A 22,776-nucleotide genomic window follows, 5' to 3' on the forward strand; every position below is an offset into this window, starting at 1 on the left:
CCTTTCCCCAGATAGCGGGCTTTGTCTCCATCTCTTAGTTCCAGAGCTTCATAGATACCCGTGGAAGCCCCACTGGGCACAGCTGCTCGGAATCGGCCTGGAGCAGGAGGAATTGCAAGATCACAGGGATGGCTGGGTGCAGTGGCTCACACCTGTAATCCCAGCACTTTGGGAGGCCTAAGCAGGTGGATCACTTGAGGTCAGGAGTTCAAGACCAGCCTGGCCAACATGATGAAACCCTGTTTCACTAAAAATACAAAAATTAGCTGGGCATGATAGCACAGGCCTGTAATCCCAGCTACTCAGGAGGCTGAGGCCTGAGAATCGCTTGAACCTGGGAGGCAGAGGTTGCAGTGAGCCAAGAATGCACTACTGACTCCAGCCTGGGCGACAGAGTGAGACTCCATCTCAAAAAAAAAAAAAGGAGATCACAGGGAGTCCCGTCTACCCCTCAAAGGGCTGAGGTATCCTCTCTGAGCTCAGGGACAAGAGGCAGTGCAGAGAGAGACTCCTGCATCACCCAGCTTCTAGCTCTGGTGCTGGGTTGGAAGAAGAGAGTTTGGGAAGAAGTCTGAGAAAGGGAACCCCAAAGGAGAGGATACGACACAGAAATGAGGGTCAAAGGCCAAAGGGTTGGGGTGTTCTGAGGCAAGCTTATTCAATGGGCCTGGTGTTACCCTTGGCTGTGTGCAGGTCCACCTCCACTGTCGGGTTGCCCCTGGAGTCCAGGATTTCCCGAGCAAAGATTTTCTGCATGGCCATGGCTGCGGGGCAGGAGGTGTGAGTGTAGACAGTTGGTATCTTAAGGAATCAGAAATCCCTTGCCCTTTAAGAGTCTTCCCCACTCCAAGAAGGCAGGTGCTGGAACTAAAAATACCCTACAAAAAGGTCACAGACCAAAGAGGCAGGCGCAGCCCCCTCCCCCACTCAGAACAGCTCTCATTCCACCCTCTCATCCTAAGAATCCAGGGGCCTCTCCTCTATAACTCCTCAGATTCCACCACTCCCCAAGCCCCCACCTCTCCCACGGCTGCACTCCTGCCTTCTCCTTCCACCCTTCTGGTTGAACAGTCTGTTCTCCATGGCTGGTAGCCTTCAAATCCTTTCTGGTTCTCGTTTTCCTGCTCCCAAATCTTCGTGGGCCCACAATTCCCAGTTAGGTTCCAACTCTAACTGCCCTTCTTTATTCATCCCTGCTGCCCCTCCTCACAGCCTCCTTTTCCTAGATTCTTGGGTGCTCCCAGAGTTTGTCCCATCTGCTTACTCCAGCCACCCCTTCCCGCAGCTTTTTCTAGCACCCTGAATCCCAGGAGGAAAAAAGCAGAAATGTCCCCTGCTTCCTCCAAGCCAACACCATGCGCACCCTTTACTGCCTCCACCTCCTGGGGCTGGAAGATTCACCCAACCTGGGATGTCTTCGCTGGAGAGCTGGATGGAGCTCCGAGTCTAGGTGGCAGCTGGGACAGTGTCAGCTCACCCCCTCTCAGGCTGCAAATTTATCCCTGAGCCACCCTGTCCCCAGCCAGCCCCGCCTCTCTCTCCATCCTCCCCCCTTCACACTGGGCTGGCAGCCAAGTGCCCACTACAGCCTAAAGCAGAAGCTTCTGGCCCTGGGCACCTGCCCCCTTACCAAAGGTCAACTACTATCTCCCACTTTCTGCCCCCCAATAACAGTCCCTGCTTTTAATTCCACCCATCGGGAGGAGAAGGGGAGGTGCTTCAGATTAGGGGGTCCCCCCATCCCAGGATTACATTCCCCTTTTGCAAACGTCAAGAAGCATGAGTGACCTTTAGGAAAGGCCAGGGGTAACCTGAGCCTGTAGGGCTGGGGAGGGGGCCTGGAAGAGGGGCTGCAGGATTGACATTCACACATGCTCAGATCGCTGGGCGGGCCTCTGCCCTCAGTGGGGGAAGGAACGGGACTTCTGGGCAACTCTGAGGTCTAAAATTGAACCCCCACCCTACTCAGAAGGCGAGAGGGTCTCACCTCTCAGGGTCCTCATAACGGCCATTCTCGGCGCCGCCCCACCCTACCCTCTCCAGGCCAGCCAGCGCGGGGATGAGTTAAGGGCCAGGAGACGAATTTAGACGGGCCCTCTCTGCTGGCCTCGCGTCCGACAGATAACGCTGGGAAAGCACTTGTCGCCCGGCGTGGACTCTGTCATTCAGGAGCCCCTCTCCCCACCGACTGTGGGCGCTCAGCGCACGGTCCCAGCCCATCAATGAATGGGGTTAAATCGAGAGTGAACAAAAATGAATGGACCGAAGACCGGTGGCCCTTTGTGAACTTCTGCACGCCTGGGGTTCCTCCGGGACCCTGCTCGTAGCACTGCGGGGGTGGGTCTCTGCTGTCTGTAGAGCTCTTCACCTTGCCTGCTCTGGGGCCAGGGCGGGGTCCGCCCCGAGTTCCTCTGCAGCTTTGCCTGCCCAACTCGGAGGTTCTTCCCGCCGGCCCCCAGGTAGCCCGCGTGGGGTAACTCACCCCAGCCGCTCTCTCCCAACCCCGGCTCCCCGCCCCACTGGCCCGCGCGGCCTCCCAGCCCCCACCCCAGGCCACCTGCCGGGCCACCCGTCCCGTCTCTCCTCTCGCCCCGCCCCTCATCTCGGGCCGCTCCTCCCGGGATTTTTCTACCCCGGGGTAGGGGTGCGGCGGGCCAGGGGTCAGGAGATGGCGGGCGGGGAGCGCCGCCACGTGCCCGGGTGCGGCCCCGCCGGAGCCCGCCAGTGACTCAGCGGCGCGGCTGTCTAGGAACATGGGCTCGAGGGGCGTCGGGGACGGTGGGATCCGGAGTGAACGCCAGGGCTGCGCGCCGCGCTCGGGAGGATGAGAGAGAAAACCAAGTCCCTTTCCGCCCCGGCCGCGTTCCATGACCTGGCGCCCCTAGCCCAGGCACCGGAAGCTGCCTGGCCCTCGGCTGCGGGTTCGAGAGGGCTGCTTCACCACTGCCGCCTTACGGACGCCCCTCCCTTCCCAGGTGGCGGCAAGCGCACAACTGACTGCGAGGAAACCCAAAGGGCCCGAAGTGGAAGGGACTTTCCCCTTCTTGAAAAAGTTGCCATTCTTGCAACTTGAGTATTCTTCCGCCTTGAAAAATAGCCCCGCCTGTTAAGCCCCGCGGGTGTCCGCGTTCAATGACCTCTGCAGACCCAGGCCAAGGGGCACGGCCGGTGATCCAGACATTGCCTGCCCGGGACGGGCGGGGCTGGGACTTGGGGTGAGGCCCTGGACTACAGCCGATTCAGAGAAGGGACAATCCTGTGGACCGAGAATGGGCCCTGGTGAACCCAACCTGCACGACCCAGGCAGACGCTGGGTACAGAAGTGGCCCCGGTGGGTGCCTTCAGCGCTGAGAGCGACTAAGGGATTTGGCCAAACTCCCCTTTGCTTTCTTATTTCTTGAAGAAGTAAAATCAAGTGTCGTAAGGCGGCAGCGCGCACGCCTTTGCCCCCGCCCCTTCCGCCAGGCCGGAGACACGTCCCCAGCCCGCCTTCTTTGCCCGGAGGGTCCACATCGGTTGGGCCGGGCGCGCTCCCGTGCAGCCGGCTCCGGCCCCGACCGCCCCACGCGTTCTCCCTCCAGTCCCCGGCGCAGGCGCAGGCGCAGGCGCAGGCACACGCGGTGCCGCCGCCGCCGCCGCCGCCCGCCGGACCTTCCCTTCGGCGGAGGTGGGGGAAGGAGGAGTCATCCAGTTTAACCCTGGGCTCCCCGAACTCTCTTTAATTTGCTAAATTTGCAGCTTGCTAATTCTTCCTCCTTTCTCTTTCCTTCCTTCTTCTGGCTCACTCTCTGCCCCGATAGCAAAGTCTGGTTTATAGTCAATGCAAATTGGAGCGAACCCTACCCTTCACCTCTCTCCCGCCACCCCCCATCCTTCTACATCGCTTTCCATCGAACTCTGCAAATTTTGCAATAGGGGGAGGGATTTTTAAAATTGCCTTTGCAAAGTTCGGCTGTCTGGGTTGGCGAGTGGGGGAGGGAGGGAATGGGGAGTAGGCCCCGCCCCCACCGTCCTTTGCAAATAAAAATCTGGGGGGGGGAGGAGGAGCAGGAAGTGGCGGTGCGAGGGCTGCTGCACAGTGAGCAGAACCGCGGTCTGGACGGCAGCGTGTTCCCCGAGCTCTCCGCTTCTCCCCGCCAGCCAGCCGAGGCAGCTCGAACCCAGCCCGCAGTCCCAGAAGCAGCGCAGAGAGCAGCCCTAGTAGCAGCGCCATGGCCGGGTGGAACGCCTACATCGACAACCTCATGGCGGACGGGACCTGTCAGGACGCGGCCATCGTGGGCTACAAGGACTCGCCCTCCGTCTGGGCCGCCGTCCCTGGAAAAACCTTCGTCAACATCACGGTATTGCGAGGCCTGCGCGGTCCGGGGCACTGGTCGGGCTTGGACCTTAAGGGAGGGACTTGGATGGGGGCGGCCGCGGTCTAGGACGCGCAGCGAGAGGCCCTGATTGGGTGCTTGCCCTGGAAGCGACGCGAATGGCGGCTGCACGTGAGCGGGTCTCTCGGTTGCCCCTAAGTCCTACGCCCCAGGCAGCGGCGCCCATCCCGCCCGCTACCCTGCTTTCCGCGACGGGGCGTTACATCCGGGGCACAGGGCGGGGAGGGGCGCGGCGCCCGGTGCGGCGGCCCACTTCCGCCTCTCCCAGGGTGGGGCGGGCACGCGCCTTAATTTTAACTGGAGATTGAGATCGAGAGAGGCCCCGGGGACCCTCGGCCCCCCAGTTCCTCTTCCGGCCGCCAGCTCGCGCCTCTCTACCATTGTTCCCCCTGTTGCGGGAGGGAGCCCCAGGCGCGTGGTGTTGGTCCCCTGCCCATCCTCTGTGGGCTGGCAGCCCCTCCCCGCTCCGTTAGAGAGGGCGAGGCCACCACACGCCCCCCCAGCTCAGCACGTTGGACTCAACATTCCTGCGAGGCCAATCCCGGAAGTCCCCTCGCCCTCCCTTCCCGCCATCCGGCGGGGCCTGGAGCAGGGGAACTTTGTGAGAAGTTGTGAGACTGCATAAGCGAAAGAATATGGGTTGACTACCGCTGCTCCCACCACCATCTACCCTGTCCACACTGCCCGGAAGTGGGGAGGGGGAGCGGAAGTTCGAAAGGGGGGGAAGGGGGTTTCCGGGCGGGAGGGGACCGGATGTGGGGGCTTCGGGTGAAAGGGGGAGGGGGAAAAAGGTTCCTGGGGTACCTAGACCCGAGAGGTGGCCTGCTGGGTCTAGCCTCCATCCACCTTCAAAAGTTTTCCAACTTTCCCGGAAAGTCCCCAGGGGTCTGCTTCCTCATCTCAGAGCAGAGATACCTGGGGCTAAACTCTAGGTTACTTGGAGACCCAGGCGTCCGGGCCCTAACAGCTCCTGCAGAACCTTTGACCAAATAAGGGCAAAGTTGCTTCTCTTGCCTTGCCCGCCCCCCTCCCCTCCCCTCCCCGCTTCTGCTTTTCCTGAAGGAGAGTTCTGAGCATCCAAAGGCTCCTCACTTTTCTCACTGACTTTTGGCCCCTTTTATGTTCTGTATTTACTTTCCCTATTAACACCGAGGTCTAAATCTCGGTATGTCATCCTTTCCTCCCTGGTCCCATGTTCCAGGTTTGAGAATCATGATGTTTTTCTGGACTAATGTCCCACAGTCCTAAGAGTTTCTCCCATTTCATTGATGTGTACTGAGCATGTAACTTACACTTCTCCTGGGGTGGGGTGGGGGGTATTCTCACTCTCAGAAGTGGAAGGCAGATGGGTCTTTGGAGAACAAGGTGGGAATCTTGGTGCACTGACTAACCTGATGGGTGCTTGGTTCCTCTTCCAGCCAGCTGAGGTTGGTGTCCTGGTTGGCAAAGACCGGTCAAGTTTTTACGTGAATGGGCTGACACTTGGGGGCCAGAAATGTTCGGTTATCCGGGACTCACTGCTGCAGGATGGGGAATTTAGCATGGATCTTCGTACCAAGAGCACCGGTGGAGCCCCCACCTTCAATGTCACTGTCACCAAGACTGACAAGAGTGAGTTCCTGAGTCTTATCCTTCCTGTACTTCCAAGATCTCTAATGCAGCGCCTTCCGGTAATCGTTAGGGTGCTTTTTTGTGTGATTCCCCAACATGACGGGAGTCAGACCAGTGTTCTGCGTCCTGTCTGCTGGATGCTGGAACATGGGATAGTCCCTCCAGTACTATCTCAGTTCCTCATCTTGTAATTCGAAGTTCTTGAACTGCCATTACCTCTTAAATTCCTTCCTGCTTTGAGCTCAGATTAGAAACTTTTCTAGGAGTGTATGTAGATTGTTGGGGTCCTAAATCATCATTTGGCTCATCTCTTGATCTCTTTTGTTAGAACCTGGAGGTGGCATGCCCATCCACAGCCATTTCTAGCTTGAACCATCTATCAGCCTTTGACCCCTAAATTGTAGTCTGTTCCTTTCCAGCATTTAAGCTTGATTTTCCCCTTTTGAAAAGCCTTATTGTTTCAGGGTGACTGACAGCCTGCCTGTGTGTGTGGCGGGGGGGGGGGCGGTTTGGGAGAGATGAGGTTGGGTTACAGCCCCCAGGGCTGGACAGCTGCTGAACAGCTGGCAGGGGGTGGAATTGTGACACCTGGGTCCTAGCCTCCTTTCTCTTTCCTCCTCCTCCAGCGCTAGTCCTGCTGATGGGCAAAGAAGGTGTCCACGGTGGTTTGATCAACAAGAAATGTTATGAAATGGCCTCCCACCTTCGGCGTGCCCAGTACTGACCTCGTCTGTCCCTTCCCTTTCACTGCTCCCCACAGCTTTGCACCCTTTTTTTCCCCATACACACATACAACATTTTATTTTTGGGGCCATTACCCCACACCCCTTATTGCTGCCAAAACCACATGGGCTGGGGGCCAGGGCTGGATGGACAGACACCTCCCCCTACCCATACCCCTCCTGTGTGTGGTTGGAAAACTTTGTTTTTTGGGGTTTTTTGTTTTTTTGTTTTTTTTTTTTTTTTTTTCTGAATAAAAAAGATTCTACTAACAAGGTGCTGTATGATTTGAGCTCGGGTGTCAGAATGGGACAGGCACTGTGACTTGCCTCCTTTAAAAGTGGCTTGAGAGCAGGAAGGTTGAAGCACTACAAGGTGCAGGGATTTAAGCTTCTGGCTAGGTGGCCCTGCCCCTCCACAGTGGCATTTCCAGGCCTAAGTCCTGAGTGTGCTGGTCAAATTGGTGGATAATGGAATAGGGCCATCTGGATCAGAGAATGGGTCCAGGCCTGCAGGCAAGGCAGGGCCAGTTGAGTCATCCTTGTGGGTGGGGCTCCCCTTCTGAGTCATAGCAAATGCCTCTTGGGGCTGTCCCCATGATGATAGGTTAATGTCTCCCAGCATTGCCTTGCTCCTTACGGCTAAAGGGGTGATTCCCCCAAAGGGTTAAGTTCACCGGTGTGAGAATGATCTCACCCTTCCTTGGTCCACAAAAACAATTTTATTAACCCAAGAAGTGAAGACCCAGTCACTTTGCTTGTCCCAGCCCACCCCAAAGCCCCTCAAAAGGATAGGTCTGGTTAAGGAAGAAGCTTGGGATGGAAATGTCCCCTATCCCTCAACTTAGAAGACGAGGGAAGAAAACGTCTGTGCAAATAGGTCACCGGTGTGTGTGGTGGGGAGGATGGTTACTAGACCAGGATAACAGGTGAAGAGGAGGGAGGAGAGGGTGGGGGATCTGTTGAAGGCCCAGGAAAAACAAGGGGAGCTGGGGCTAGGGAACCAAAGGAAGTGGGAAGAGAGGGGCTGGAACCCAAAAGTGGGGTCCTTTCTGAGGCAGGGTGGTCCCTTGGCTCCCCTTCTTCATCACCCTCCTCTTGCCCCTGAGTTTCTTCCTCTTGCTCTTCATCCCCAGGACCCCGATGAACAGGCTGCTTGCAGATGGGGCAGGTCTTCCGGGTCTGAGTGAGCCAGGGGTCCACACAGCGGCTGTGGTAGGCTGCAGAAAGGAACAAGGTGAAACACCTAGAGGCTACCAGTGGCATAGGGGCACATGCAGACAGTGAGGGGGCCTCACCATGAGCACAAGGGAGTATCCGCAGCTTGTCCCCATCCTCATATTCGTCCAGGCATATGGCACAGACATCATACTGGTCTCCTGGGACAAAAAGAAAGAAATCTAGTCCTTCACTGAGCCATCATGAACCAGGGCCCTTAATTCCTTAAGGCTTTTAAAGCCTTGCAAAAATTTTCCCTTGCCTACAAAGCCAGTGGAAAGCTGACAGGTGGGCAGGATAAGGTCAGGGCAGAACATGGAAGGATTTGGGGCTAGAAGGGACAAACAAAAAGAAGCAGAGGTAAGAAGGGAAGTGGGTTTTTGGGGAGGTGTGAGGGTGGAGAGAGGGAGTGGAGGGAACGGAAATGGGCACGACTTCTGCCATAGCCTTATATGGGCACTGGAGGCCCTAGGGCCTAAAGCCCCAGCCCCTTGGTACCTGTTTCTTCTCTAACAGAATCCTCCCCATTTCTCCCATTTTTCTGCTCTCTCTACATCCCTTATAAGCAAAGGCTGTCCCTCTATTGTTTCCCCCAATTATTTCACTTAATCTTTGCTTGCCATCTCTTCTATTCAATCTCCTCTCCTGTCTTCATTGTGAGTAAAAAGAGAAGAAAAGATGGCATCTCAAGCTGAAACCTCCTCACTGCAATCTTTCTTTTTATTATTATTTTGAGACAGGGACTCCCTGTCACCCAGGCTGGAGCACAGTAGGGCAATCTCAGCTCCCTGCAACCTCCACCTTCCTGGTTCAAATGATTCTCCTGTCTCAGCCTCTCAAGTAGCGGGACTATAAGCGTACACCACACCCAGCCAATTTTTTTTTTTTTTTTTTTTTTAAAAGGGACATGGGTATTGCCATGTTGCACAGGCTGGCCTGGAACTGCTGGGGTCAAGGGATCCACCCACCTCAACCTCCTAAAGTGCTGGGATTTTTTTTGTTTCATCATGTTGCCCAGGCTTGTCTCAAACTCCTAGGCTCAAGTGATCTGCCCACCTCGGCCTCCCAAAGTGCTGGGATTACAGGCACTTAGGAATATGTGAGCCACTGTGCCCGGCCACTGCTATCTTTGTATACCCTATCTTCTGGGCTCAAAGTCCTTCAGAACCAGGTACACAGTAGGAAAAGCCCTTTTCTCCCCTAAGCCCCTCACCCTTCTGGTAGTCGTGTGTAGGAATCTGTTTCAGTTGGTCTTTGGTAAGTCGATTCCGCTGGAGCCGTTTCCTGTGCTGGATACAACGAACTATCTGGGGGAAGGGGGAGTGGATGGACAAGGCTTAGGAACAAAACTAGACAATCTAGGACAAACCATTCCCACCTCCCAACTCCAGATCCAGACTGGCCTCATAGGCCTCAGTGCTTCTCATCCTGTTCCCTCAGCTACTCACCATTACTGCTCCCATGGCCAAAACCAGCAGTCCCACAATCCCTGTGAAAGGGATGAGATAATAGCCCAAGGGGAAGGTATTGTCTGGAACCAGAAGCACCTGAGCCCTGGGGAAAGGATGATCAGTCTTAGCAGGGGGAGAAAGGCAAAGGGAGGAAAAAAAAGGGACAAAGTAACTGGCTATGTACAAAGCCCATGGGTGGAGAAGGGAATGGGAAGAAAGTCAGAGGCAGGGAAGGAAGGACAGGAGGCTGAATGGTTGAGGCAGTGAGGAGGCCTGGGCTCCAGGTTGGCATGGAACTGCTTGCTGAAGAAAGAATGGGAAGGAGACACATGTCCTACCCCTTCTCGTAGACAAAGAGGGCACGCAGGTACTCGGAGCTTCTCTCCCCAATAAATACAGATGGGATCCAGATCTGCTGCTGGATTTCCTCTGCAGGGATCAAGGTATTACTCTGGGGACTCAAGCTTCTACTCAAATCCTTTGGGAACTCTGGCATCTGCACTTTGGCCCCGCCCCACCTAAAGTATTGGCTTCTTTTCCTAAATCCTTCAGGCTTACCACCATCTTTGTCTGTGTCCTACTGAAAGCCCAGCTGTCTAGATTCCCTCAGCCTTACCACTATTCCACACCATGTTCAGGAGTTCATTGGAATTCACATTGTGTACTACAGCGGCACCATATCCAGCCTTCTGGGCATTTAGGACCTAGGGAGACAAGGCAGAGGACAAGGAGCCATCATGGGCCTTAGCTGTCTCCATTCCTGATGCCTTTTGTACCCTCAGCTGCCCAGCTCCCACTCCACATTCACAACCTTGAGGTCAAAGTTGCAGTCGTATCTTCGAAGCAGCGCAATAAAGACTGACCCATTGACTGGGGCTGGGGGTGGTGGGGCAATGGGGCTGCAAGCATTGTCTGGGTGAGCCTCCACAAGGAACCCCTACGGGATGGAAGCAAACAACAGTTAGATTTCTCCTCTAGGTTCTATAGCGCCTACACACCAAACACACCAGCCCCACGTGCTGCACATCCTCTATCCTCCCTTCCTTCTCACTCCTGGGGGCTAAGCATCCCACCCATACAATCTTTTTTAGCCTCCTGAAAAGGCGATGACATAACAACATCCCCTCACCGCTCCCATCGCCCTTCTCACTGTCCCAAATGGGTTAATCTGTACTCCATACTGAAAGCTAATGCAATTATTTTGTCTTCTAATATTTCGATTGTAATTTAATTATCTAACCACCCATGTCACTTTCTCTCAAGTTGTTTCACAGTCCTCTCACCAGCACATATTCATACAGAACACACTCCTCCCTTCAATTTTCTTTTTTTAGACGGAGTTTTTGCTCGTTGCCTAGGCTAGAGTGCAATGGTGTAATCTCGGCTCACCGCAACTTCCACCTTCTGGGTTCAAGCAATTCTCCTGCCTCAGCCTCTGGAGTAGCTGGGATTACACGCATGTGCCACCACGTCCGGCTGATTTTGTATTTTTAGTAGAGACAGGGTTTCTCCATGTTGGTCAGCCTGGTCTCGAACTCCTAACCTTACATGATCTGCCTGCCTCGGCCTCCCAAAGTGCTGGGATTACAGGTGTGAGCCGCCGTGCTCGCTTGTGTGTGTGTGTTTGTGAGATGGAGTCTCGTTCCATCGCCCAGTCTGGGGTGCAGTGGCACTCACTGCAACCGCCACCTCCCAGATTCAAGTGATTCTCCTGCCCCAGCCTCCCAAATAGCTGAGACTACAGGCACATGCCACCACGCCCGGCTAACTTTTGTATTTTGAGTAGAGACAGGGTTTCACCATGTTGGCCAGGCCGGTCTTGAACTGGGATTACAGACACAAGCCACCAAGCCCGGCCTCTTCAATTTTCTAATTAACCATCTCACAAACAACTCGATTGCTATCTATGGCCCAAATGAGTTCTTGCTATGTGGCAGTCTTTGGGATGATGTATTACAAAAATTGCTTATCTAATTTAATCTTCACAGTAACCCTAGGAAAACTTCCATTATCCCATTTTACAGTAAACCAAACTAAGGCTCAAAGAGAAATTAATTTGCCCAAGATCATATAACCAATAACAAGCTCCTGAGACTCTCCTGATAAGAATCTACTGGTCCTGCCTTTGTCCACTTTCAGTCTCCCTGACAAGCTCGGAGTTCCAGGGGTAGACACTTTGTCTTCTCCCGCTAGATTCTGGATTCCACACTAGACGTGCTCAGTTCCTAACTTGACTTTCCTACCTCCAGTTTCACCCAGGACAAACCTCCCCAACCCCAGCCCAGGATGGAAGATTTGCGAAATATGAAGGAAAAAAAAAAAAAATCACCTGGAGTCCCTCCTGGCTCAAGGTAGCCCCAAATAGAGCTGGGAGGTCTGCAAAGTCCATGCTGGCATTATGGTCCGAGGTCTGCGGACAAAAAGGCCATGTTCCCCCTCACTGCAAACCGTCCCTTCAGCGACCTTTCCCCATCCGTCCCTCGAACTCACCGCTCGAATGAGCCCCCGGATGGGAGCCGCTCCCCACAGCACAGCGGCCACAAGCACAGGAAGCGGGAAGGCTGCAGGGTGCATGGCAGCGCGAGGAGAGAGGCCAAGGAGGCCGCGCGTCCTGGTAGCAATTAGCAGAAGCAGAGTTCTGCGCCCTCCCTGCCCCTCCTTTAAGATCCCAGGGGTCCAATCACCCCCAGGTCACACTTCCCAGCTACATGGGGGCGCCAGGGAAAGAACCCCGACTCAAAGAATGAGATATCCAACCCGTTTAGTGGAGCTGGGTAAGAGGCACTAAATGTATCCTTTACTGGTAAGGGAATAAGACTGGGAAATGGGACTGAGACTAACACAGCTGACAGAAAAACTTCGGGAAGGGTGGGGGAGCTCAAGAAGGTGGGACTTCCTGCCAGGTGGGCCGGGTTCCCAGCCTCTGGAAAAGGGCTTCCGGTAGAGCAAATCCGGCCGCTTCCAGCATTGGACGCTTGAGATGAAGGACTTCCGGTCCTAAAAGGCCGGTTAAAAAAGGTTAGCGATGGAGGGAGTGCCGGTGGCCCAGAAGACGACCTAATCGTTTCCCTGTAAAGATTCCCGGAAACCTGGAGCCGCCTAGTTTACAAACCTCTCCTCCCTGGGGTAGCAGCTGCTCCTCCAAGTCTCGCGAGAGTGCTCACCACCTCTCCCGTCCCCTCGTAGCTGACTGCTTGTTGGGTCTATCGCGAGAGCTCTCCTGTCGCGCCGTATTCACTCGATCTCGCGAGACCTTCAAACAAACTCTCTTCTGTTTTCCCGCGATTCCAAGTCGGTGAAAACTGCCTTTCCTCTGGCTTCCTAAATCAGCCGCACCCCTCCCCGCCCAAGCTCCTCCTTCAGCTCCGCCTTACTCCCGGCCGCCTTTGCGCTGCGCGCCTGCGCCGGCTCCCGCTTCCAGCGGGTGCCTGACCTGAGAGCCGGAGGGGCGTGCGCGCGCCCTGTCCCTGTTGCGCGCGCGGTGTCACCTTGGGCGCGAGTGGGGTCGCGCGCACACGGGACCCAGAGCCAAGGGCCACTGAGTTGCGATGGCGGCGACGGCGAGTCCCGCGGCTAGCGGGATGGACGGGAAGCCCCGTACCTCCCCTAAGTCCGTCAAGTTCCTGTTTGGGGGCCTGGCCGGGTAAGCTCAGGCCCCAGGGATGGGAAAAGAGGAGGAAGGGGTGGGCGCAAGGAAGCGGTCCCGGTTCATCTCTGGGTCTCTTGCAGTGAACTGTGTCGTCACGGGGTCAGAGCCATCTCCAGCGTATTGCGAGTTCCCTGTTGGGCTGCCAGGCGCCCATTGCAGGGCCCCTTCTGGACTGCATGCAGGGTCGTTGCACAACGCCCGCAGGGCTCCCTGAGTTTTCCAGCGCATTGCTAAGCTCTGCCGTGCTACATGGGGTTCCAGGCCATTAAATGCACTTGGTGTACATTAGACTCTTATACACTGCCCATCAGCATCCTGATTCTTGAATCGTGTGGCAGGCCCTGACCTTTGTAACCTTTTGCTGTCAGGCTTCAGTGGGCATTGGTAGATCTGAAACACCTGGCCCTTCACCTCTGTCTTTCCCCAGGATGGGAGCCACCGTTTTTGTCCAGCCCCTGGACCTGGTGAAGAATCGGATGCAGCTGAGCGGTGAAGGGGCCAAGACTCGAGAGTACAAAACCAGCTTCCATGCCCTCACCAGCATCCTAAAGGCAGAAGGCCTGAGGGGCATTTACACCGGGTATTGGGGCCTCAGGTTGGGAAGTAGGCTATGGGTTGGCAGCTCCAGACCTCGGCCTGATGTGCTGACCCCTCTGCTCCTCAGGCTGTCAGCTGGCCTGCTGCGCCAGGCCACCTACACCACCACCCGCCTTGGCATCTATACCGTGCTGTTTGAGCGTTTGACTGGGGCTGATGGTACACCTCCTGGCTTTCTGCTGAAAGCTCTGATTGGTATGACTGCAGGTGCCACTGGTGCCTTTGTGGGAACACCAGCCGAAGTGGCTCTTATCCGCATGACTGCCGATGGCCGGTGAGTTCCAAGTCTGAGCCTAACGCCAGCCCCATTCCCTGGAATCTAGAGTAAAAGGACCAGTATTTTATGCTAGATCTAGAGGAGAGCTTTTACCTGTTCAGGCCTTCCTTTCTTTGCTCCTGTGGGCTATCCTGTTCTTGATCTCTTCCTGCCTTCTCACCAGTCTTCCAGCTGACCAGCGCCGTGGCTACAAAAATGTGTTTAACGCCCTGATTCGAATCACCCGGGAAGAGGGAGTCCCCACACTGTGGCGGGTGAGTGAAAGGGCTAGAGACTTTGGGGATGTGAGGTCAGGTTTTAGTTATTTCTGACTCTTCCCCTGCTCCCCTATCTCCAGGGTTGCATCCCTACCATGGCTCGGGCCGTTGTCGTCAATGCTGCCCAGCTCGCCTCCTACTCCCAATCCAAGCAGTTCTTACTCGACTCAGGTGAGACCCAGAGCTGGGCCCTTAGCTTCCAGCCTGGCCTGAGCCACCTCTGAGCTGACTGCCACCCCTGCTTCACTTCCCTCAGGCTACTTCTCTGACAACATCTTGTGCCATTTCTGCGCCAGCATGATCAGTGGTCTTGTCACCACTGCTGCCTCCATGCCTGTGGACATTGCCAAGACCCGGTGAGTGTGCAGGCCTGAGCCTGGAGATGGGTGGGAGGGTTTCCTTTCAGTCTCTCATGCCCTTGTCTCCTTCCCTTCAGGATCCAGAACATGCGGATGATTGATGGGAAGCCGGAATACAAGAATGGCCTGGTGAGGAAGCTATTCTGGGGGCCTGGGAGGGGGTGTCAGATGCCCTGGGAAAGCTGTGAAGGCAGCTGGGTAAGGGGAATGGGGCCCTAGAGTCCAGGGCCTAGCCTCAGCACCCCGCCTGTCTGTGTGTCTAGGATGTACTATTCAAGGTTGTCCGCTACGAGGGCTTCTTCAGCCTGTGGAAGGGCTTCACACCGTACTATGCCCGCCTGGGCCCCCACACCGTCCTCACCTTCATCTTCTTGGAGCAGATGAACAAGGCCTACAAGCGTCTCTTCCTCAGTGGCTGAAGCAGCAAGGGGCACCCACTCATCTGTTGCACCTACAGCCACTGCGGCCTGGGCTCTGCTGCCCTGGACCCCTCTATTTATTTCCCCTCCACAGTGTGGTTTTTTTATTCTGTGGTAAAGGACTTGGTCTATTCTACCCCCTGCTCTAGCTTGCCCTGCTCCTCCTGATCCTGTGACTTCTCTGTCCCTGGCTGTTTCTTGTGGGGAGCTGGAAAACTTCCTCAGGATTTCTGGCCTCCTCTTGGATGTTAGTTTCAGGGCATACAGGACAGCAGAAAGATCCCCCTTTTCAGTGGGGAAATCAAGGCCGAGCTGAGGGGACAGGGAAGAGCAGAAGCTATCAGGATCGCCAAAGGGGCTACAGGGGGAGATGTCGCCCTTCCTCCCCTTCATTGAGGACTTAATAAATTGGATTGATGACACCAGCCCCAAATCTGCAGAGTCTGGGGGGTGACTAGGAAAGGGGAGGAGACTGGACAAAGAAGCTAGTGCCCCTGGAGAATAGGAACTGGAGTTTTTTTTTTTTTTTTTTTTTTTAATGACTCGGTTCCAATGAAGGAACTGGAGTTTTTAAGAAAAATTAAAGAAAAAGCACCCGCTGGTTTTGTGCAAGTGCTGTGTAAATCTGTCATGCTACAGCAGCTGATAGGGCCAGGAAAACTCAAATCCCAGGCCCGGTATGTTACCTCTAGCCACCTGCCCAAGAATGCCATAGATGCACAGATCATCTCACATAATCCCCAGGAAAAGCCCCTGGGTCTGATGACTGCATCTGCAGCCTAAAGAGGGAGGAAATAAAGAGACTCTGAGAGAAGTCTCAGAGAGGAGACCATTGCGGGCTAGAGCCAGTCGAGGTGGAGGGCCAGGGCTTATGAGGGTAGGAACTAGAAGCTTGAAGAAAGGGGGATACTGGCCAGAGACCAGATCTGGGTCCTTGGGTGGGGAGAGTGAGAACCTTATCCGTTTCTTCAGAAGGAGGTGTGTGGTTCCCAGGCCCAGCCCTCAAGGAGCCTTAAAACCTCTTAGGGCATGAAAGAGCTTGGGAAGGTCAAATTGAGGAGTGCTGGCCAGGTCAGGGGACAGGCAGGCAGCAGGTGGGAGCTGTCCCTTTGGCAGAGCCTCATCAGCAGAAGAGGTGGAGCTCAGCATCCTGGCTCTCCTGTTGCTGCTTCTGTGTACACTATGTCCTGGGCCTTGGTGGCTATTGTGAGACACCTAAAGCCTAGACCTTGTCCTTAAGGAGTTCCTGATCCAGAAGACAGGATTATGCAGGAGCAGATTGAGAAACGGAGTGTAGCAATAGTGGTGCAGGGTAACCGGGAGCACCTGCCCTCACCTGGGAGAAGTGACTTGCACACTGAGTGGTTAGACTGGCTGGGGACGGGGCAAGGACAGCACACCTGGCTGGACTAAGGGCAAAGGCTTAGAGTAAAACACTGTCGGGGAAGCAGGTGATCTATAGTTTTGTGATATTTGGAGCACAGGCTGTGTGGTATCTGCCTTGAGAGATGGCGCAGGACTGTCAGGTTGTGTCAGCGCATGGCGCTCTCTGACTGCCAAGCTCAGGAGTTGGTCCTCCACCTGGGAAGAGATGCAGTCAGACATCAGATCCTTCCAGGACAATTGGAGAGGGATGGGGGTCTCCATAGTCCTATTCTCTGGGCCCCAAGCCCTGGATTGGGCTAGAGACAAGGCAAGAGAGGAAGTGACACCGATGCGTTTAGGGAATGGCAGGATCTCTGGGAAGAGAAATAGGGTTCCATTTGCCCGTGTCCCAGCCTGAGAGTAGGAAACCCAAGACTGTTCAGTCACACCAAGATGGCTGCAGGGTCCATCCCTTGCTATCCTGCTGACCTGGGCAGTGAGGAGAGCTGCACTTCTGAGGCTGCAGGTGCAAGCAAGTACTCACTTTTGCACCAGTATTGCAGGCTACTGGCAGATAGGTCTCAGCAGTTGCTACTAAACTTCAGGGAGACAATTTTTGAACTGGATGTGATGCCTGGGGTGGCCTGGTGGGTGGCCACCCCTGGAAGAGAGAAGGAGGCAGCCCAGGCAGGGGAAGTGTAGGCTATAACTGGAAGTCTTGAATGAGTAGTTGTAACCAGAGTAGGGGCAGTTGGGACTTTGTGAATTCTCATGACAGGCGTCCCAGACACTTCACCAAAAGAAACCAAGTTGTTTTGAGACAGGGTCTCACTCTGTCACCCAGGCTGGAGTAGAGTGACAAAATTACAGCTCACTGCAGCCTCCATCTCCCAGGCTCAGGTGACCCTCCCACCTCAGTCTCCCAGGTACCTGGGACCTCAGGTGCAAGCCACTAGACCTGGCTAATGTTTTGTATTTTTTATAGCGATGGGATTTTGCCATGTTGCCAAGCCTGGTCTTGAACTCCTGGGCTCAAGCAATCCACCCGTCTGCCTGCCAGAGTGCTGGAATTACAGGTGTGAGCCCCTGCACCCAGCCAGAAACTAAGTTTTTGTTTTGTTTTGTTTTTTGAGACGGAATCTCATTCTGTCGTCCAGGCTGGAGTCCAGTGGCGCGATCTCAGCTCACTGCAACCTTCACCTTCCAGCTTTAAGTGATTCCCCTGCCCCAGCTTCCCGAGTAGCTGGGATCACAGGCGTGCACCACCACGCCCAGCTAATTTTCGTATTTTTAGTAGAGACAGAGTTTTGCCATATTTGCCAGACTGGTCTCCAACTCCTGACCTCAGGTGATTCACCTGCTTTGGATTCCCAAAGTGCCGGGATTACAGGCGTGTGAGCCACCACACCTGTTTTGTTTTTTATATAACATTGTTATATACATATATATATATATATATATATATACACACATACATATATATATATATATACACATATATATATATATATATATATACACACATACATATATATATATATACACACACATATATGTATATACATACATATATATATATATATATGTTTTGTTATACATATATTTATTATTTTGGTTTTTTTGAGATGGAGTCTTGCTCTGTCACCAGGCTGGAGTGGAGTGGCACCATCTTGGTTCACCACAACCTCTGACACCCTGATTCAAGCGATTCTTCTGCCTCGGCCTCCCAAATAGCTGGGATTACAGGCACATGCCACTACACCCAGCTAATTTTTGTGTTTTTAGTAGAGACAGGGTTTCACCATGTTGACCAGGATGTTCTCCATCATCTCCTGACCTCGTGATCGGCCTGCCTCGGCCTCCCAAAGTTCTGGGATTACAGGTGTGAGCCATCACTCCTGACTCTAAAATTATTTTTTATTATACAGATAATATACAATAATGGTAGAAAACTAGAAAATGCTAAACAGGGAAAAAGAAAATAAAACCATCCATATATATAACATCCAGACACAATCAGTGCTCACATCCTGATAAACTGCTTTCCAGATTTTCTATTGTGCATAGATGCCCCATGCAGCATAGGGAGCTTTGTTCTGTGACCCACCCAACTCCATGTCACTATCCCTTCTGCTTTGCTGGGACTGAATTTGTGTGCCTGTGGTGTGAAGAGAGGGCTTCTGATACAGGAAAAGGAATTAAGACCTCCCCATGACCCCATGTTTCTTACCCACCCAACCCCAGCCAGATCCCAATAGGAGAGTCCACAGGAGCCTCTCCCAAGGTCCCCAAACTTCCCACCCTCAGAGGCTGTGGCCAGAGTACCTAATGCTCACTGTGCCCAGCAGGTCCTGACCACGACCCTGACTCAGAGCTGAGGGCCTTCTTCCTGCCACTAGAGGCCCCATTCGGCCATTAGGCCGTACCCACAGGAAGAGACTGGAGCGGAAAGTGGGGAGCGCGCCTTGAAGGAAGAGCAGCCAGGCCGGGGGCACTGTCACTTGCCTTCCTCTCTGCAGCTCCAGATGTGTGGTTTGCATGGCTGTGGCCAGAGCAACACCCTCGCCGGAGTCCAAGGCCTGTGGTTTCACATGCCCAACCCAGGTCAGCAGCAGGATGAGGACCACACAGGCCAAGAACAGCCAGAGGAGACCCAAGACATAGAAACCCAGGGGGAGGAGGCAGCAAAAGTCAGGGTGGAGAAAAGGGTCATTTCTGGAGCTGTCAAAATGCCCTTGGGCCACCCCACGGACCTTTGGTTGCTTCTCAAATTCAGGGATGTTTTTTTTGGTGGGTTCTAAGAGTGAGATGGGTTTTGTGGTAGTTAAGAATATGATGGTTTTGGGGGTGGTCAGTGTTGTGGATTTTGGAGTGGTCAGGCTTGAGGCGGGCTCTGGGGTGATCAGGATTGTGGCGGGCTCTGGGGTGGTCGGGCTTGTGGCGGGCTCTNGGCGGGCTCTGGGGTGGTCGGGCTTGAGGCGGGCTCTGGGGTGGTCGGGCTTGAGGCGGGCTCTGGGGTGGTTGGGCTTGTGGTGGGTTCAGTAATGGATTTTGGAGTTTTGGAGAATGTGGTGAAATCTAGGGTCCATCTGGGTGGAAATGTGGTCTGCTTCTTAGTGGATTCTTGGGTTGGATGCAAGGAGGTCATCAGGCTGTCTAGAGAAGCAGTAGACCGTGAGTAGAATAGACCCCTGTGGGTTGTATGGGCTTTGGTGGGGAACTTGACCACAGTCCTTGTGGCACGCACCTTATCATTCTCAGTGTCCTCTTCTGTGTAGTCATCATATAGGTCTTCGTCATCTCCATCACCAAGGGTGGGGCATTCCTTCCCTGGGTATTTGTAGATAGAAATCTTATCTGAATTGTCACACTGCACGCTGGTCACGTTGGAGGTCATGGCCTTGACATCCACACCTTGCTTCCATACGTAGACATTTTCGGCATTGTACTGAAGCCAGCGACGAAAATAGAGGATCTCACAGTTACATAACCAGGGGTTCCCATGGAGAAAGGCAAAAGGCAGGAGGTGGTCCCCAAAAAAGCCCTTTGGTATTGTGCGCAGCAAGTTCTCTTGAAGGAGCAGGGTGTCGAGATTCTTCAGCCCATTCAGGAGCCCAGGGGGCAGCTCAGTCAAGTTGTTGTTAGCCAGACTGAGTTTCTCCAGCTTGGGTGTGGGCATCAGGAGCCCTGCGGGCAGAGTCTTCAGCTCATTGCCTTTTAGGTAGAGCTCTTGGAGGTGGCCAAGACCACGGAAGGCACCAGGAGATAGCGAGGTCAGCTGGTTGAAGGAGACATCCAGGATAGTGAGAGCAGGCAATGCCTGCCCTAGGAAGGGCAGGCTTTGCAATTTATTGTGGGATAGATCTAGGGTCCCCAGGAGTGGCAGTGTCCCATCAACCTGGAGCTTGGTCAGCTCACACTGATCTAGGTATAGCTGAGTGAGGTGAGTGAAAGGCACCAGGGATGCCATGGAGAAGCTGTACAGGAGGTTCTCACTCAAGTGGAGGATGGTTGCGTCTCTTGGCAGGTCTGGAGGCAGCACTCTCAGATTCCTCTTGTCACAGTTCACTTCTAGGTGGCTGGCCACTTTGGAGACCTCACAGGTGGGGTGGGGATGTAAGGGGCTTGGCAGCAGGAGCAACAAGAGGAGGAGAGGCATGGGGACCTGTGGGCAAGGGGGCCTTCAGTGGACCCCTCCAGCCCCTGGAAGCATTCCCCCAGGTCCCAGGTCCCTTCCCCCTACAGCTTTGCTTCCTGAAACAGCTTCCACACCTCCCATCCTCCCCACTCCCCTCTCCCATCCTTGCCGGCAGAACCTAAACTACTAGCTCCACCCCAGACCCCTCTCCTGCCCCAGCTCCAACCCCGGCTTACAGGCAGGCAGAAAGACCTCCGAAGGCACACAGAGCGTCTTCTAGGGTGTCAGTCGACTCAGTCCTTCTCTCTTCTAGCCCCTCAGAAGACTAAGCCAGTGTCAGGGAAGGGGATGGGGGTGAGGAAGAAATGCAGACCTGATAGGGCTTCCAGTGACCCGGAATTCCTCAGACACAAGCCCTTATCACCTCACTCCACAGCTTTCCCCCAAGCCCTTTTTGTGGTTCTCTCTTCCGCTTTCCTTTTACACAGGGGAGATGGGGGTGGACTCCTCCAAACACAGCCTTCCACCATCTTTTAGAAACCTCTCCAGGGCCAGGCACAGTGGCTCACACCTGTAATCCCAGCACTTTGGGAGGCCAAAGTGGGCAGATCACAGGTCAAGAGTTTGAGACCACGCTGACCAACATGGAGAAACCCCGTATCTACCAAAAATACAAAATTAGCTGGACGTGGTGGCGCATACCTGTAATCCCAGCTACTCGGGAGTCTGAGGCAGAAGAATTGCTTGAACCTGGGAGATGGAGGTTGCAATGAGCTGAGATGGCACCATTGCACTCCAGCCTGGGCTGGAGCAAAACTCCATCTCGAAAACAAAAACAAAAACCTCTCCAGATGCCACCTTCTCTTCCTCTTCACAGTTGCATTCTGAGAGTTGCCTAGTTTTAATTCTCTCCTACCTCACTCCTCTCTGCCTTCTCACCCCAGTTTATGCTGCTTTCTTCCCATTGTTACGCCATTGACTTGGTTCTTACCAAAGTCTTTAATGCCCTACCTTCTCTACATCCACTGTGATCTTTTTTTTTTTTTTAGATGGAGTTTCGCTCTTGTTACCCAGGCTGGAGTACAATGGCGCAATCTCGGCTTACTGCAACCTCCGCCTCCTGGGTTCAAGCAATTCTCCTGCTCAGCCTCCCGAATAGCTGGGACTACAGGCGTGCGCCACCGTGCCCAGCTAAGTTTTGTATTTTTAGTAGAGACGGGGCTTCACCATGTTGACTAGGATGATCTCGATCTCTTGAACTCATGATCCACCCATCTGGGCCTCCCAAAGTGCTGGGATTATAGGGATGATCCACCGTGCCCGGCCTTTTAAAATTTTTTTTTTAATTTTTATTTATTTATTTATTTTTTAAAGATGGGGTTTCACCATACTGGTCAGGCTGGTCTCGAACTCTTGACCTCAGGTGATCCGCCCACCTCAGCCTCCCAAAGTGCTGGGATTACAGGCATTAGCCACCGTGCCCAGCTTTTTTTTTTTTTTTTTTTTTTTTTTTTTTTTTTACTTGAGATGGAGTCTCGCTCTGTTGCCCAGGCTGGAGTGCAGTGCTGTGATCTTGGCTCACTGCAACTTCCACTTCCTGAGTTCAAGTGATTCTCCTGCTTCAGCCTCCTGAGTAGCTGGGACCCACCACCATGCCCGGATAATTTTTTTTGTATTTTTAGTAGAGACAGAGTTTCAACATGTTGGCCAGGCTGGTCTCAAACTCCTGAGCTCAGGTGATCCTCCCACCTCAACCTCCCAAAGTGCTGGGATTACAGGGGTGAACCACTGTGCCTGGCCTTCTCCACTGTAATCTTACTTGATTTCACAGCCTGCATACTCATGGCCCTTTGCCCCTTGGGATTCTCCCTTTGGCCTTTGTGACACATAATTTTTGTGACCCTATAATTTTCTTGGTTTTCTTCTTACCTGTTTGGTTGGGCCTTCATAGATTCCCCTGCCCCTGGGGTTTGTGCTTAGGCTCTCTTCTTTCCTTTTTTTTTCTTTTTTGAGACTGAGTTTGTCACCCACGCTGGAGTGCAGTGGCACAATCTCAGCTCACTGCACCCTCTGCCTCCTGGGTTTAAGTGATTCTCCTGCCTCAGCCTCCCACGTAGATGGGATTACAAGCGTGCACCACTGCATCTGGTTAATTTTTGCATTTTTAGTAGAGATGGGGTTTCACCATGTTGGTCAGTCTGGTCTCAAACTCCAGACCTCAAGTGATCTGCCTGCCTCAGCCTCCCAAAGTGTTGGGATTACAGGCATGAGTCAACATGCCTGGCAGGCTCTCTTCTTTTCTTTTCTTTTTTTTTTTTTTTCCGAGATGGAGTCTTT

General features: G+C 53.9%; 5 protein-coding genes across 9 annotated transcripts in view; 2 read left to right on the forward strand and 3 right to left on the reverse strand.

Annotated features, from left to right (window-relative positions):
- Nucleotides 1-1,515, reverse strand: part of ENO3 (enolase 3) — a 5,572-nt gene extending 4,057 nt beyond the window's left edge. The window contains exons 1-3 of the mRNA XM_037727240.1: nt 1,407-1,515; nt 678-867; nt 6-97 (exon numbers count right to left, since the gene is read on the reverse strand). Coding sequence (XP_037583168.1) covers nt 6-97; nt 678-762 — 177 coding nt within the window. The 5' untranslated portion in view covers nt 763-867; nt 1,407-1,515. The remainder of the gene's footprint in view (nt 1-5; nt 98-677; nt 868-1,406) is intronic.
- A 1,980-nt stretch (nt 1,516-3,495) lies between these two features.
- On the forward strand, nt 3,496-6,985 carry PFN1 (profilin 1). Its single transcript, XM_017496750.2, has 3 exons — nt 3,496-4,343; nt 5,798-5,990; nt 6,617-6,985. The coding sequence occupies exons 1-3, from the start codon at nt 4,212-4,214 to the stop codon at nt 6,712-6,714; spliced, it is 423 nt and encodes a 140-aa protein (XP_017352239.1). The 5' UTR covers nt 3,496-4,211; the 3' UTR covers nt 6,715-6,985.
- Nucleotides 6,986-7,415: 430 nt separating this feature from the next.
- RNF167 (ring finger protein 167) lies at nt 7,416-12,745 on the reverse strand. Of its 3 annotated transcripts, none has more exons than XM_017496744.2 (10): nt 12,617-12,745; nt 11,869-12,375; nt 11,708-11,788; nt 10,190-10,315; nt 9,995-10,082; nt 9,717-9,807; nt 9,376-9,481; nt 9,141-9,234; nt 8,008-8,088; nt 7,416-7,929 (listed from the first exon to the last, which is right to left on the reverse strand). In XM_017496744.2, the coding sequence occupies exons 2-10, from the start codon at nt 11,950-11,952 to the stop codon at nt 7,622-7,624; spliced, it is 1,059 nt and encodes a 352-aa protein (XP_017352233.1). In that variant the 5' UTR covers nt 11,953-12,375; nt 12,617-12,745; the 3' UTR covers nt 7,416-7,621. The 3 variants fall into 3 exon arrangements, with proteins under 3 accessions (XP_017352233.1, XP_017352232.1, XP_037583146.1); XM_017496743.2 differs by having other exon boundaries at nt 12,491-12,632; XM_037727218.1 differs by lacking the exon at nt 12,617-12,745 and having other exon boundaries at nt 7,416-8,088; nt 11,869-12,126.
- Nucleotides 12,308-15,548, forward strand: SLC25A11 (solute carrier family 25 member 11). Of its 3 annotated transcripts, none has more exons than XM_017496749.2 (8): nt 12,308-12,396; nt 13,455-13,607; nt 13,692-13,898; nt 14,065-14,155; nt 14,239-14,329; nt 14,415-14,514; nt 14,595-14,646; nt 14,781-15,548. In XM_017496749.2, the coding sequence occupies exons 2-8, from the start codon at nt 13,456-13,458 to the stop codon at nt 14,934-14,936; spliced, it is 849 nt and encodes a 282-aa protein (XP_017352238.1). In that variant the 5' UTR covers nt 12,308-12,396; nt 13,455; the 3' UTR covers nt 14,937-15,548. The 3 variants fall into 3 exon arrangements, with proteins under 3 accessions (XP_017352238.1, XP_017352236.1, XP_037583147.1); XM_017496747.2 differs by lacking the exon at nt 12,308-12,396 and adding an exon at nt 12,763-13,021; XM_037727219.1 differs by lacking the exons at nt 12,308-12,396; nt 13,455-13,607 and adding an exon at nt 12,784-13,021.
- A 2,649-nt stretch (nt 15,549-18,197) lies between these two features.
- GP1BA (glycoprotein Ib platelet subunit alpha) lies at nt 18,198-20,909 on the reverse strand. Its single transcript, XM_017496751.2, is given in 3 exon segments — nt 18,198-19,251; nt 19,254-20,466; nt 20,676-20,909. Coding segments are annotated over 2 exon segments (1,854 nt in total). The 5' UTR covers nt 20,461-20,466; nt 20,676-20,909; the 3' UTR covers nt 18,198-18,604.
- Nucleotides 20,910-22,776: the final 1,867 nt, after the last annotated feature.

Source organism: Cebus imitator, unplaced genomic scaffold (genome assembly GCF_001604975.1).
Source record: "Cebus imitator isolate Cc_AM_T3 unplaced genomic scaffold, Cebus_imitator-1.0 Scaffold223, whole genome shotgun sequence".
Lineage (NCBI taxonomy): Eukaryota > Metazoa > Chordata > Mammalia > Primates > Cebidae > Cebus > Cebus imitator.

What these genes read in the sequence shown, in the direction of transcription:
- PFN1 (XM_017496750.2), top strand. Translation starts at nt 4,212, where the DNA reads ATGGCCGGGTGGAACGCCTACATCGACAACCTCATGGCGGACGGGACC. An exon ending in AAACCTTCGTCAACATCACG is followed by an intron (nt 4,344 to 5,797) that starts GTATTGCGAGGC and finishes TTCCTCTTCCAG; the next exon opens with CCAGCTGAGGTTGGTGTCCT. An exon ending in TGTCACCAAGACTGACAAGA is followed by an intron (nt 5,991 to 6,616) that starts GTGAGTTCCTGA and finishes CTCCTCCTCCAG; the next exon opens with CGCTAGTCCTGCTGATGGGC.
- RNF167 (XM_037727218.1), bottom strand. Translation starts at nt 11,952, where the DNA reads ATGCACCCTGCAGCCTTCCCGCTTCCTGTGCTTGTGGCCGCTGTGCTG. An exon ending in TCCGGGGGCTCATTCGAGCG is followed by an intron (nt 11,789 to 11,868) that starts GTGAGTTCGAGG and finishes TTTTGTCCGCAG; the next exon opens with ACCTCGGACCATAATGCCAG. An exon ending in CTCTTTGTCTACGAGAAGGG is followed by an intron (nt 9,482 to 9,716) that starts GTAGGACATGTG and finishes TCCTTTCCCCAG; the next exon opens with GGCTCAGGTGCTTCTGGTTC.
- SLC25A11 (XM_017496747.2), top strand. Translation starts at nt 12,927, where the DNA reads ATGGCGGCGACGGCGAGTCCCGCGGCTAGCGGGATGGACGGGAAGCCC. An exon ending in CGCATGACTGCCGATGGCCG is followed by an intron (nt 13,899 to 14,064) that starts GTGAGTTCCAAG and finishes CCTTCTCACCAG; the next exon opens with TCTTCCAGCTGACCAGCGCC. An exon ending in GTGGACATTGCCAAGACCCG is followed by an intron (nt 14,515 to 14,594) that starts GTGAGTGTGCAG and finishes CCTTCCCTTCAG; the next exon opens with GATCCAGAACATGCGGATGA.